The sequence below is a fragment of the Lepidochelys olivacea genome, assembly GCF_965140295.1.
Source record: "Lepidochelys olivacea isolate rLepOli2 genome assembly, chromosome: 3".
In the NCBI taxonomy this organism is placed as follows: domain Eukaryota; kingdom Metazoa; phylum Chordata; order Testudines; family Cheloniidae; genus Lepidochelys; species Lepidochelys olivacea.
In genome coordinates this window covers 209,183,857-209,197,987 of record NC_140413.1, presented here as the reverse complement: position 1 = coordinate 209,197,987, position 14,131 = coordinate 209,183,857, and the positions used below count along the sequence as shown (strand labels likewise).

General features: G+C 55.6%; 1 protein-coding gene across 3 annotated transcripts in view; it reads left to right on the top strand.

The window, feature by feature from the left end:
- The window catches only part of LOC311517876 (phosphofurin acidic cluster sorting protein 2-like), a 112,869-nt gene that overhangs the window by 81,223 nt on the left and 17,515 nt on the right, over positions 1–14,131 (top strand). For all 3 annotated transcript variants that reach the window (XM_084623119.1, XM_084623120.1, XM_084623121.1), the window contains exons 3-8: positions 4,650–4,739; positions 5,218–5,343; positions 5,589–5,751; positions 5,941–6,032; positions 7,958–8,038; positions 9,565–9,624. In XM_084623119.1, the coding sequence (XP_084479245.1) occupies positions 4,650–4,739; positions 5,218–5,343; positions 5,589–5,751; positions 5,941–6,032; positions 7,958–8,038; positions 9,565–9,624 (612 nt within the window). The remainder of the gene's footprint in view (positions 1–4,649; positions 4,740–5,217; positions 5,344–5,588; positions 5,752–5,940; positions 6,033–7,957; positions 8,039–9,564; positions 9,625–14,131) is intronic.

Below are 14,131 nucleotides of genomic sequence, written 5' to 3'. Positions count from 1 at the left end.
TCCTGCTAGGCTGAAGGGAACCTCTTTGAATTGGGGAGAGCTGGGGGGGCAGGATCTGTTAATGCAGCTAATGGTTGTAAATCAGAAAGACTTCTCTGCAATGGCTTGGCAGCCAGAGAAAGGAATCGGAGCAAACTCCCTGTGTGCGGAAAACTCCAAGCTGGCGCAGACCCTGCCAGCTACATGTGCTGACATCTCCTCCTCCTGGAGGAAAGGACATGAGCCAGCTAGTGTCACCAGCTGTCGGACACTGGTTGAAATAGAGGGCGCAAAGAGGGAAAGAGCCTTTTGTGGTCACTGAGCTGTGCCCAGGCGTTACGGTGCTGGACTCTGGTACAAAGCCCATGGGTGGAGGAAGGGAGAGGAAGCAAGATTTGCAGCTCCAGTATCAGATCAAGGATGGCTGAGCTCAAAATGGCCAAGCCCTGACCAGGGTTACAGACAGCATCTGGGCTTCACCCTGACTGACTTTCAAAAAAACCCTTCTGAGTCAACAAAGCCAGTCCCACCTACAGGATGGGGAGCTGTACTTTGGAAAGCCGTGAAAAAGGCTTACGAGTCACGGTGGAACCATCTAAACATGAACTCAGAGCACAGTGCAGTGGCTGTGCAGGCTAACACGGCCCTTGCCATCCGGATGGATAAACTGAGGAATATCAAGTGGGAGTAAGGAGGTGGCATTCATAACCTCTCTGTATGGCAATACTGAGACCACTGCTGGATACTGTGCCCGGCTCTAGTGATCACACTTCAAAGAGGACATAGACAAATGGGAAAGAGCCACAAGAATGATTCGAGATCTGGAAAACTTGCCTGATGATGAGACTGAAGCGGCTCGATGTATTTGGCTTATTAAAGAGAAGGTTGAGTGGGGGTTTGATCGCAGTCTGTAAGTAGCTGTAAGTAGGGGAAGACATTTCTGATAGCAGCTAGGTTGGCTCTTCAGTCGAGCAGAAAAAAGCCGAACAAGATGGAATGGTAGGAAGCTAAAGCTAAATACATTCAAACTAGAAATAAGGTGCAGATTTTTAAGTGACAATAATTAACCATTGGAACAATTTACCTGGGGATGGGGGAATTCTCCGTTGCTTGGGTATCCTAAAATTGAAACGGGAGATCTTCCTAAAAGACACGTTGCCGCACAACCAGAAGACATGGGCTTGATGCAGAAATTACTGGGTGAGGTGCTGTGGCCTGTGCTATCCAGGAGGTCAAATAAGATGATCACAATGGCCTCGGAATCTATGAATAATCTAGCCTAGGGGTCAAGTTTCTCCTTAACCTTCTCTTTGATGAACGAAATAGACGGAGTCGCTTCAGTCTCTCACTGTAAGGCAGAATTTTTCTTGGGCCTTTCCTCTGCACGCTCTCCGATTTGTAACTGATGGTTTGAAGTGTGGACACCACGGCTGGAAAGTGTCTAATAATGGTCTCACCAGTGCTGTAGACAGAGGAAATATCACCTCCCTACTGTTTCTCAATATTTCCCCACTTGTACGTCCAAGGATCATGTTAGCCCTCTTAGCCACAGCATTGTACTGGGAGCACGTGTTCAGCTGGTTTCCACCATTCATCCCAAGTCCTTTCCAGTTGCTGCTTTCCAGGGTATAGTCCCCCATCCTGTAACTGTGGCCGACACTCGGGGCTCCTAGAGGTGAGACCTTGCACTTGGCTGTATTGAACTGCATCTTTGATTGTGTCCTGCTCACTCATCGATACAGTGCAGTGACCCACCCCCACCCCACCAACCTGGTGTCACGTGCAAACTTCATCACCAAAGATTTTATATTTTTTTCCAAATCGTTGATAGTGTTGGGCTGAGAACTGATCCCTGTGAGACTCCGGTCCCCCGCACCCCAGCTGATAATTCCCTGTTAACAATTAACGTGTTGAGGTCTAGGAGTTGGCCAGTTTCTAATCCGTTTCATTGGTGCTACATCGATTCTGGTGCTAGTTTGTTAATCAGAATGGGCTGCGGTATGAAGTCGGGTCCCCTACAGATGTGCAAGCACTGGGTATGATGTCTGCACCGTTACCCTTATAGGCCAGACTTGTCATTTTCTCTAAGAAAGTTGATCGTAAATTTGCTCAAAGCGCCTGCAAAGACGCCGTCTTTCCCCGGCAGATGAGTTACTGGAGCAATCCAGGGTGGATGCTGTGCTCCCAGAGCAGGAAAACTCCCTGACACAGCTGGCTAGAAAAACCCCTCCTTGGCAGTACATCACTGGGGCTGTCTGTCAAAGCTTGGATGGGTTTGGATGTAATCCGAGAGAGGGAGCCTTGCAGGCCAGACAAATAGCACACGGATGTGGAGCCTCATCCACTGCAAAGCTTGCAAACATGGAAGGGGTGGAGGTCTGTGTGTGTCACTTGTCTGGATCTGTTACTGCAGAGGGGCAGGGAAGTCCTCCCTGGCCTTTTGCAATAGAGCCCCCTCAGCGTCCAAAGGCGTTTTGGGGTGGTACATCCACGACTAGCCTGCCGGAGGCTTGGATGTAGCCTGGCGAAAGGTGCTGGTCAGTTGCACTTGTAAAGAACCTGTCACAGCTTTTGCATCTCAGGGCTCCAGTGACCCCACCTTATGTGAGGATGGAAATGAACTAGTCCTCGTTCCACTCCGTGGAACTTGGTATATTCAGTGTGCAAATCTTCCTGAGGACCCATGTCTGGAAGCAGAGCTGGATCCGTTACACTGATGATGGGCATGCAGGAAATCTTGCATGCCCAACAAGATTAAGGTAATAATAAAATCCTTGTTTACTGTATTACAACACTAAACACATTTGTACAGGTTTGTGTTACGTTTTCGCTGGCAATTACCATTGTAACAACCATCCGTTAAACCTTGTATTAAACACACACAAGAAAAACACAGTCAAAGTATTTGAAACATGAAATTACGTAAGAACTTCATTGTCACAATGTCCATTATTCCCTTCCCCTCTGGTTGTCTGGAGTATTTCTAGGAAAACTCTCCTGCAGGCCAGTCTCTTTAAATAGCGCTGAAGCTGGAGCTCACTGTCCTCTGGGGGAGAAAAGGAAAAGTTCCGGGAGATGTTCGCTTTTGCCACTGTGGAGGATGTTTGCTTTAAGGCAAAAGAAAACTGGCACAAAGGCATAGCACGGAATAACCAAACCAGAGAGGTTTCAGAGGGGCAGCCGTGTTAGTCTGCATCAGCAAAAACAACGAGGAGTCCTTGTGGCATTTTAGAGACTAACAAATGTATTAGGGCATAAGCTTTCATGGGCTACAACCCACTTCATCAGAGGCATGGAGTGGAAAATACAATAGGTTTGTGGAGTGTATTCTTCACACCACAAACCAGAGAAAGCCTTGTCTGTCTGCTGGCCTTTCTTGCTTGCCGGCCTGCTGGGGAATTCCATGCTCAGCACACAGTGTTAATCTTGGCTACTCTGAGCCCTGGTAGATGTCTGCCTATGGCAGGCTGTCAGAGGGACTGCGTTAACTACCTCTCCAGTCTCAGGCTCACCGCCGTGTTGCAGGATTTAGGTGAGCCTGGCAGAGGTTCTCTTCTCTGGTTCTCTTTCTGGCCCCCTCCAGTCAGGTCAGGGCAGCAAAGGCGTTCGGATGGGATGGTGGATCCCAAGGTCATGGTGTGTAGGCCTCCCACTTCCGTGATGGGTGTGTCTGGGATGCTGTCTCTCCAGAGATGGATCTCTGCAAGGGTGCACATTGCTGCATTCATTGGCCTTTGTTACTTCGGGTTATCTCAGCGAATCCTCTCTTCAGGGCATTTCTGATTCCTTCTCCTGGACTCTGCTCAGGTGCCTCTGATGGCAAAGTCCCTGACACGTTATGTGAGCAGTTTGCTGGGTTCAGGGGGTCTGGAGGGAGGCAGCGGCTGCAGCTGAGCTACTGTCAGGAATCAGATGAAGAAGATCTGGCTCTGTCAGGAGGGAGTGCCCATCTCGGTGTGTGCACGAGGGCTGGGGTTCCCAGACAGCACTGTCTTGAGTTTTTCCTGGTGGGCTGCAAGATGATCCACGCTCTGTGGGGACCTTCCCTTGCAAATGGCTGGAGAGCACTGGGACAAACCATTGTCCTGACTGAGAACCCTGTGCCAGCATCATCTCACGTCCCATGCACTACCCTGTCTCCTGGGCCCTCTCTTCCAGCTGCGTCTGTGCTCAGGAGATGCGAGGAGCCAGACAGCGGCGTCTAGGCTTTGATCAGGAAACACCACCAAATTGATAATCAGTGGGAGGGGGATGCCTGGGGGGCGCTCAGAAGAGCTGGAAGAAGCCTCTGTCCTGTGCCTTTGCTAAATGCTGACTCATAAGGGGCGGTGGTGGCTCTGATAGCCAGGAGATGGAAAGGAATTGTTTAGGTTGAAGCTAGGAGTCCAGGAGACTTCCTAGTAGGCTAGGACAGTCTTCCAAGAGAAGTGGTGGAAACTCCATCACTAGACTGGATAAACCCTTCTCCGTGTTCTGCAGGGAATGATCTCTGGTCCCCGAGGAGGCGGACTACATAGGCCCTATTGTCTGTCTCCAACCTTCATGATTCACTGGCAGTGGAGAAACCCTGGGGTTGCACCTGCGTGTTTAGTGTATTGAATGCGTGTCTCCAGCTGAGTGGTTCTGTGCTAGCCGCCTGCCCCTCCACGCCTCTCCTGATCTCGTTGCAGGGTTCAAAGCGAGTCCTGCGATCCAATGAATACGTCCTTCCACCCGGGGGCCTGATGGAGACTGACCTGGAACTGACTTTTTCTTTACAGGTAACGTGCACCTTGCTAGCCTGGATGCAGAGCACCCAGCCTCAGCAGGCTCTGCTGCTCCTCATACCACCCTGGGTCCCTTCCTGACAACAGGGAATTCAGGGAGAACCGAGCAGGAGCCCAGTGATGTTGTCTCTGGGAGCTTTGGTCCGTGCGGGGTGCACGTGTGATGCGGGGAATGCGCAGCTGGGGTCCTGACTGTCAGCACGGGGCTGATTGCATCTCCATGCTGCATGCCAGCTGCTCTGGGCACCTCGCTGTGCCTCGCCCGTGCAGTGTGGGCGGAGGAGATGTGGAGGGTGAAGCAGGTTTGCGTGTGGCCTGGGGGAGGGAGCAAGCTGCTCAGGGTGAGCCATGGCTGGGAGGAGGTTGGGGTGCAGGCTCAGGAGCTGAGAGGGCTGTAGCTGCATGAACATTAGGCCTGGCCTGTGTAGCTCTCCTGCCCTGCCATGGCTGGGTGTTTTCCCTCCCACTGTAGTACCCACACTTCCTGAAGAGAGATGGCAACAAGCTGCAGATTATGCTGCAGCGAAGGAAAAGGTACAAGAACCGCACAATCCTGGGCTACAAGACTCTGGCGGTGGGAATCATTAACATGGCGGAGGTAAGCGGCGCCGGTAGGGGAAGAGATGCAGTGCCTGTGAGCCTGGGTGGCCTGGCCCCGAGTGATGCCTGGGAGCTGCTGCTGCTGGGGGCGGCTGGCCAGGGGTTGCTCTGGCCTAGCAGCATTGCCCAGCCGCTAGCACTGAGTGGCTGGTCAGCGCGTGGAGGCATCCGTGGGGGGCATCGTTGTTGCTGGCTACGTGCTGGCCGGCCGTCACTGGGCTCTGTGTTTGTCTGCTCGCCCAGGTGATGCAGCACCCCACAGATGGAGGGCAGCTTCTGGGCCTCCACAGCAACATGAAGGATGTGAGCATCCAAGTGGCTGAAATCAGCATCTACTCCCTGTCCAGCCAGCCCATTGACCATGAGGATGGCAGCGTCCCCTCTGGCCCCAAAATCAAAGCCTCGGGTAGGTATCTCTCAGCCCAAACAAGACGCGAGCGCTCCTCTCCCCACTCTCAGCGTAGGTTTCTCCAGGCTCCCCCAAGCTACTCTGGGGCAAGGATGTGGGGGACACCCCATATTCCTGGGCATGCTGGGTGTTTCCCGAGGGCGGGGTGGGTGGCTTGGAAGTGGCATCTGCATTTTCTGGTTTCAGATCGCTCTCCAGACATGGATAACTACTCGGAGGAGGACGACGACAGCTTCTCTTCAGAGCAGGAGGCCAGCGATGATGCTGTGCAAGGCCAGGTAAGGGCGGCCTAGCCCTGCTGCTGTGGGGGTCTCAGGTCAGAGTGGGTCCCGCTGCCTGTCCTCAGGGAGAGGGGATGCCTGCAAAGCCCTGGGGCAGGAGGAATGGACTGAGCCTGCAGGTGCCCCCTTGGCCCAGACCCTCTCCTGCCCTGGGAATGAATGCCTGGGTCTCGGGGCTCTGGCTGGCCACAGCGTGCAATAGGTGATGTCTCGGGGTGAAGGCTGTTGGAACTCTCTGGAGCACAGGGCTGCTCTGAGCAGATATCCTCCTTCGTCAAGCCATAGATCCCACAGCCAGAAGGGACCGTTGTGATTATCTAGTCTCATCTCCTGTGTGACGCAGGCCAGAGAGCTGCCCTGAACAAACGCCAACTTGAACTAAAGCATCACTGTTAGAAAAACATCCCAGCTGGATTTAAAAATTGCGAGTACTGGAGAATTCTCTCTAATCCCGGGTCAATGGTTCCAGAGGCTCATTACGCTCACGGTTAAACATCTGCACTATATTTCCGATCGGAACTTATCTAGCTTCAGTTTCCAGCCCTTGGACGGCGGGAGACCTTTCTCGGCTAGACTGAAGAGCCCGTTATTAAATACTGGGCTCCCATGTAGGTACTTTCAGACGGGGGTCGAGTCAGCCCTTAGCCTTCTCCTTGACAAGCTGAACAGCTTGAGCTCTTTGAGTCGATCACTCTGAGTCCTGTATCATCCTCGGGGCTCTTCTCTGACGCCTCTCCAGTTTATCAACATCCTTCCGAAACTGTGGCACCAGACCTGGACGCAGAATTCCAGCAGTGGTTACACCAGGGCTAAACGCCGAGATAAAGGCTGGGTCTACACGACAGAGTTAGGCTGACGAAGGCAGCTCTGTAAGCGTCTTCGCTGCAATGACGTCATTGCACCCACTACGCTGACTCAGTGAGGCCACTCGCGAGAGGCGTAGCACTTACACTGATGTGGCTAGGTCAGCACAGTCTCAGTGTAGACGCCACGTTGCTTACAGTGACTCCTGCTACCTTTCAGAACCCATCCCGCAATGCCCCCACGGGCAGCTCAGACACACACTGCCGGCACGGGCATAGTGTGGACATGTGAAACCGATTTGAGGACTTGGTGGCTGTATGTTGACATAACTTAGGTCAACTTAATTTTGTAGTGTAGACTTGCCCATAGTAACCTCTCTGTTCCTGCTCCCGGAGTCGCCTGGCTATGATGCCAGGCTGGCATTAGCCTTTTCAGCTGCAGAGTTGCATTGGGAGCTTGTGTTCAACTGCGTATTCATGACCCCGCCTCCAAGTGTGTGGCTGAGGAGTGTCCTGGGGGAGCTGCTGTTCGTGACACCCAGGCTTCATCCCGGGAAAGGAGCATGGTTTAGTTGTGGGCCCCACCTTGAGCTGCCCCCACACAAGGCCCTGGCCATCTGCTCCAGTACCCTGCTCTGGGGTGGCCCACGTTTCCCTTCTCATGGGTGTGGCAGGCTCTGCAGTGACAATGGGTCAGGTGAACTCCAGCGGGCCGCACACCAGCTGGCTCCTGGAAGCCTTGGTCTGTTCTTCCCCCATCCCCTGGGTTGGGTCACTGGCAGCTCAGACTCTAAGCAGTGTGGGGCAGGACACGTGTGGGTCTCAGGTGCTGCATGATCAAGGTAAAAGGGAGTCCCAAGGGAGTGATTCCCCTGCAGTGGCGGGGCACGCTGTATGGGGCAGTCTGCTGGGGATCGGTCATGGAGTGAAGGGGGGAGCAATCAGTGAGGGCTGACAGGCTGGGAGAAAACAGCCTTGTGCTCCAGCCTGGTCAGCTTCTAGGTGTCATGTCAGAGGGCCCTACGCTGGCTTCCAGGGGGGCCGGGACCCTTCCGGAAAGGCAGGGGTGCCCCCGGCGCACTGTGCCCTTCTGATGTGCTGCCGTCTCTGTCCGTTTAGGATCTGTACGACGAAGAGGATGAAGTGAGGAAGCCGAAGAAAGCCCGGAGGAAAATGATCAGAACCACGTCCATGAGCAGAGTAACGTCCGCATTTCTTGTGTCTGCACAGCAGCACGGGGACTGGGACTGGGCCCGGGCCCAATTCCGGTGGGGGAGCCGCCATAGCCTTTCCCCAGCAGGAGGCACTGCAAGCTCTGGCTGTGGCGGAGCTCCCACGAGCTCCGCCCCTTGCCCCACTCGCCGTGAGCAGCGGTGCAGGGCGCTGTGCCCCCGGGGGAGAGAACACCCCACCGTGCAGTGATCTCGCCCACAGGTCGCGAGCGGTGTGTAGCTCAGGAGAGAGCGACAGCCATCCTGCACTGGTGCGGGGGGTGCCCATCCCTGGGGGGCCATTGACTTGGTCCTGTCGCTCAGTCCTCTCTGCCCTGCTTCCTGGTGGAGCCTGTGCTGCCATGGGAAGACGGGCGCGAGGCGTGCGGTATGGCCCAGTGCTGTGAGGGCAGCCGCGTCACCTGCACACGTGTCCCCGGCTCAGAGCACATGGAGGTTTGCAGGGTGTGTTCCCCAGCCCTCTGCTCTGCCTATCCACAGAGCTTCTCTGGCCCCCGGCACTGTCGGAGCCCCTCGCACCTACCCTAACGTGCCCCAGGAGGCAGGGCCGGGCTGTTCTCCCCATTGAACAGGTGGGGAGCTGAGCCCCAGGGAGCAAAGTGACTGGCCCATGGGCACACAGGACATCTGGCAGAGCGGAGACTCGAACCCAGGTCTCCCAGTCTATTGTTACGGTTGTTGCTACTGAAAGCAAAGGAAATCTGGCTCTCCCTCTCCCCACCGCTGCTGAGCCCTCAAGGTCACGTCTTGTCCGTCGGCCTGCCGATGTGCACACGTACCAGCCAGGCTCAGCACGGGCAGATTCTGCTCCCACATCTCCTAGTCAGTGTCGGAGGGCCAACCCGAACCAGCTAAGAGCTCTGCCTTTGGGATGGGTTTGGGGAGGCCTAGGGAGCAGTGGCTGCTGCTGGCCCGTGTGCTCAGGAGGGGAGGGGGCTGGGGGCTGTGCAAGCCCCCCTAAAAATGGCAGAGAGCCCATAGCACCTCCCAGCCTGCGTGCTGTGGGTCTGGTCTGCACTGGGGAGACCTGCCGTGGTGTGACTGTAACGCTGGTCTTACGCCGGGGCACACTGCTGGGCTTGCTCCAGCTAGTGCTCCTCTCTCTATCAGTCAGGGCCTTAGAGGGGCTGGGTGATGTGTCTCTGCACGTGGCCTGTCATGGCTGCCTGGATGCTCTGCAGATGTTCCTGGTGTCCTCTGGATACTTCGCTTCTGTGTTGTCCCTTTGCCCTCCATGTGTTGTGACTTTGTCTTCGGGAGCTCTTTGAGTTGGGCCGCGTCTCGCTCTGTGTTTAGCTAATGCCATCGCTGTCAAGACAATAGCTCATAAGCCCGGTGGTGCTGACAGAGCCGCTAGCTTTGAGGCTGTGGAGGGGGCCCACCGCTCCCCATGGAGGGCGCCATGCGTTCAGCACACGGCACAGTGAAAGCGGGCGGCTGGGGGTAACAGCTCCCTGGGAACCTCACGCCTTTTCCTCTGTCCTTTCCTTCCAGCAACCGAACTTCAAGCAGAAATTCGTTGCTTTGCTGAAGAGATTTAAAGTGATGGATGAGGTGAGAAAGGATGGGTCCGTCCCTGTCTGACGCATGGCGCCAGCGGGACGAGCGCCTTGGGATCAGTCTGGGGAGCCGGGTGGCCATGGTTCCACCATTTCTTACCAGCCATAAGGGCAAGCGACGGGGCGAGGGGGCAGAGGAGCGAGGGGGGAGTGTTGTGGGGAAGAGGCAGCATGAGAGCAGGGGCTCAGAGAGAAGGGGGGATGGGGACATAGTTCAGGTGCCCGTGGGCCCCCCCACACACACACACTTTTAGGAAGCTTCCGCAGCTCCTTAATCAGTCCCTTGGCTCTCTCCTGGCAAACCCTATGTGCAGATGTGTTCGAGCCCAGTGGTGTCCCTTGGGGACGCATTGTCTACCCCATAGAAAGCTCACTCCTGCCCCAGGAGACGAGGGCAGCACACGGACATGAGCCATGAATCCCCAGGGAGGGGCTGGCCGGCTCTTTGTAGCGTGAAGAGAGGGCGCTTGTGGGTAACCGGCTAGGGGAAGAGCCTGTACGTGGCATGGGCAGAGCGTCGGGGTTTCCCACTTTCCAGCCTCCACAGGAGTGCAGCCAGGATGGGTGGGGGAATCTCCTAGTGCTTTCAAGTTCCAAAATCCCAGCATTTGGGTTTCGCGATGTCTGAGAACAAAGTGTGGGGAAATCAGTAGCGTAAATAACCTCAGCCCATCTGTCTATGGTTTGGAAGAGCTCTGGTGCCTCAGGGGCTCGGAACAGCAGCTTAACATTCGACTGGGGGATAGTGCCGGGCCCCGAGAGGTGCCTTTTGCCCTCCCTGTGACCGTCAACCCTGGTTTGGCCAAGTTACAAGACACGGTAAATTGCCTTTGCATGTGCTCAGTTGAGCTTGCTCCAGAAATCTCATTCCACGTGCACTGTGCATGTTCCTCACGCCCCTGAGGCCGCCCCATGATCCAGAGCCACCCTCATGGGGACACCGAGACTGGCTGCTCCTACTGCTCATCAAAATGCCCTTTGGCCTCAGGGAGAAGGTGCACTGGGCTGGGAAGCAGGCATTCCTGAGTTTGACTTCTGCTAAGGGCTGGAGTTACTGGTTCTGGTCCCATCACAGCTCTCATTGCTGAGCACAGCTGCTATCCCTAGAGGGGAGGCAAGTGTCAGCCACCCTGTGGGAGGTACAGGGTCTTTCCTGGCAGAGCTCTTCCATTTGACAGAGCATACCTGCCCCTCAGAAGGAGCCATGGCAGCCAGGGCTGGGCTGGGTTGTCTGTTGAATGAGGCTGTGGCTGTATCTGTAACCACTGCTCGGGGTATTATGCATCCCCCCCGCTGGCCTACGCAGGATAACAACCTACTACTGCTAGTAACGTAGGAACTCCTTCAGCTCAAGTGGCTGAGATCTACATGATAGTGCCAGGGGGCTGGGGCTCAGGCCGGAGGGGAGACATTACGGTTGCACATGACAGAATTTGAATTTTCCTTTTCAACACCTGTGTGGAAGGAGGCTGTCGAGGTTGCCAGGTGTGACGCTTTGCGGGCAGGAAGCGTAGCCCGGTGCCTGCAATGGAGGGTGCTGGGCCTGGCCCGGCTGCACATTCAGGGGCTGTCTCGCTGCTCGGCAAGCTGCTGCCTCTGGGCCTGCAGCCCTCAGTCGCATTGCCCATTTTCGCTGCCACGTTGCATTTCCGGCTGACGTCCACTGTGGCCCCAGGGCTCTGCCTTTGCCTGGCTCTTCCCCGCCCTTGCTGCGCCGCCGGGTTCAGCTCCTCCAGTGGCAGCTGCTGGTGTTTAACCACGTCTCGGCTAACCCGGCTGGGAGCAGGCCTGCGTGGCACCGTGGCCCCCATGCGTGGCCTCTCAGCTGTTCTGGCTCCTTGGTTGGTTCCTCCTGTGTCTTATGTTCTAAAGCTCATGCTTCAGGTTTCCAGCTGGCCCCCAGCGGGGTTAGGAAGGGATTTCCCCCACTGTCACCCCCCAAAAGTATTCTAAGGTGGTTGTTTTTTTTAATCTCCTTCCTCAGAAGCCATCAGGGATGCCCAGCGCTAGAGATGAGACACCTGTCGGGGTGGCGGAGGTGGAACTGAGCATCCTCTTTGAGGTGCTGGGCTGCCTCATGTGGCCAGGGTCTGGCTGATCACCAGATGTGGGGTCAGGAAGAAATTTCGCCCCAAGTCCCATTGGTAGTGACCTTGAGGATTTTCACCTTCCTCGGCAGCGTGCGGGTGCGGGTCACTTGCCAGGACTATGAGTCTAACTCACTGACTCATTTCCCTGCCATTGAGGGGGGCTGGGTCAGTCCCCCCATTCTAGGCCTGTGGCATGTGACAGTCTAGTCTCCTGAGGGCTGGAGCACTTTGGTCTAATTCCAGTTGGGTTTAGTGTGTGGGTCCTGGGGGGTGGCAGTGGTGGCCTGTGATCTACAGGAGAAGTGGCTGGATGATCTGGTGGTTCCTTCTGGCCTTACGCTCTATAACTGATTTTGGGGTGTCTTAGCTTGTTCTCCCCAGCTGGGGTAGCTGCATTGTCATGGCCAGGTCGGGAGCAGCCAGACCTAGTAGTCAGAGTCTGCAGTCACAAGAAGAAGTCGGCTGGGCCAGGATACCGGGACATCAGAAGCAGGAGACGAACTGGAGATCAGAACCACCAGTCAGGAACCAGAGTCAGGCCAGGTCAGGATACCAGGGGGTCAGAGGCAGGAGACAAATTGAAGATGAGAACCACCAGTCAGATGCCAGGCATTACTCGGGGTTGGGCTGCCAGGAAATCAAGCCAGAGGCAAGCAGTCCAGAACAGGGCAGAGCCCAGTTGTTCAGACAGCTTCCTGTTCCTGCTGCTGCTTAAGTAGGACCAGCGGGCCAATCAGCTGCTCGGGGACTCTGCCAATCGGACTTTAGGGGCGGAGTCTCAAACTGGTGCTGAGCATGGTGGGGCCCCGGTAACCAACCATCAGCAGGCTGCCAGGTGGAGGGTTGGAGCATGGCTGCTTCTGTAAATGCTGCTGCGGCCCCCAGGTTGAATCGCTTCTGCCCATAGCAGTAATCTCGCTCGGTCCCTCTGTGTCATTTCTCTCTCTTCACATGGCGATCGCAGCTCCCTCGTTCACATGCTGTTTACCACACGCTTCCTGAGCGCAGGTGAAAAGGCTAAAGCAGTGTGGACCGATCCAAGGTGCCCCAGCTAAACGTCTCCCCAGAGCCCATTCCCTGCCGGGGGTCATCACCTGTTGCTCATGGGCTTGTAGCCCGTGTCCAAGCCCAGAACACGTCAGAGTGAAGGTTGCCATGCGGAGAGGGGGCAGAAATTGACAGGGTGATGTGTCGTCGCAGCGTTTGATTCTCTGCGTTGAGCCGGCCATAGGTAGAACCTGTTGAGGACATTGTGCTGGGTGAGAAGAAGGTGTCCATTGTGTTTTCTGCCACGTAACCTTCCATTTATTTTCAAAAAACTTCAGTGTCCCTGGGCAGCCTCGGCCTGCTGCCCTGCTTAGTACAGAGGGCCTTGGAGGGGGAGTGCTGGAATTGATGGCTCCCAGAGGGTTGTATGGGGTGGAGAGTTAGCTGGCCTGGTCTGCCATGAGCGACAGCAGGGCTCAGTGGAGGACTTCTCAGATACTCCGGCGACCGGTTGTCCCTTTATGAAGCCAGATCTGGTTGGGTGCATGACAACGGGCAGGGTATTCTCCCTTCTGCTAGCGGGTGTTTTGGAGATGACCTTGGTGTCTCCGCTCCATAAGGATACAGTCGGAGAGCTCCCAAAAGGCAGACCAGTTTGTCTGGAAATGACTGTATTGGGGTGGGTCTCAGATGGCTTTGTCCTTCCCGAGTGGTCTCTTGAGCGGAGCAGAAAGTGGCTGGTTTGGTAAGAGTCTAAGCCCTGGGGTTTCCTTGCCGGCACTTCCTGGGGTTTCCTTGCCGGCACTTCCTGGGGTTTCCTTGCCGGCACTTGGTGTCCAGTGAATTTGGATCTCTGCCAGAGAAGGTGGGTTCCAGGCTTCGATTTGGTTTGACTACAAGGTTTGGAGACTCAAGCGTGAGGAGGCTGCGGAGTCCTAGGTGGCTGAAGGACTCTGCCGTGTCTCTTCAGGGTACATGATGAGCATATTAGGGGGAGGTGATCACTCACCCACGAACTCCGTAGCTCATTTTGACTGAAGCCAGCCCGTGCCTGGCTTTTTGCCTTCCTCCCTGCGGGCTGGGTCAGTCCTGGGTGAGCGGGCTGTGCGTGTTAGTCTGGTGGCTTCGGTGCTTGAACAGGGCTGGAGTTAGAGGCTTGGGCCCTCCAGCACTTGGACTCATTTGTCTCACAAGAGTTAGTCCTTCCTCTGAGAGGCAGAGCTCGTACGGTCTGTCTTGGCTGTGGGTTTTAGTGACTCCCTGAGGGTTGATAGGCAGTCTCGTGTACCTTTTGTGGGCTGCATTTGATACTTCCATCTGGGGCAGGAAATTAGCCCACAGTGATGATGAAGCAGGCATGGGGTCGTGCATGCGGGGAGGTGTCTACATTAGGGCAGGCCAGTCTCTAACTGCACGTGGCAGGAT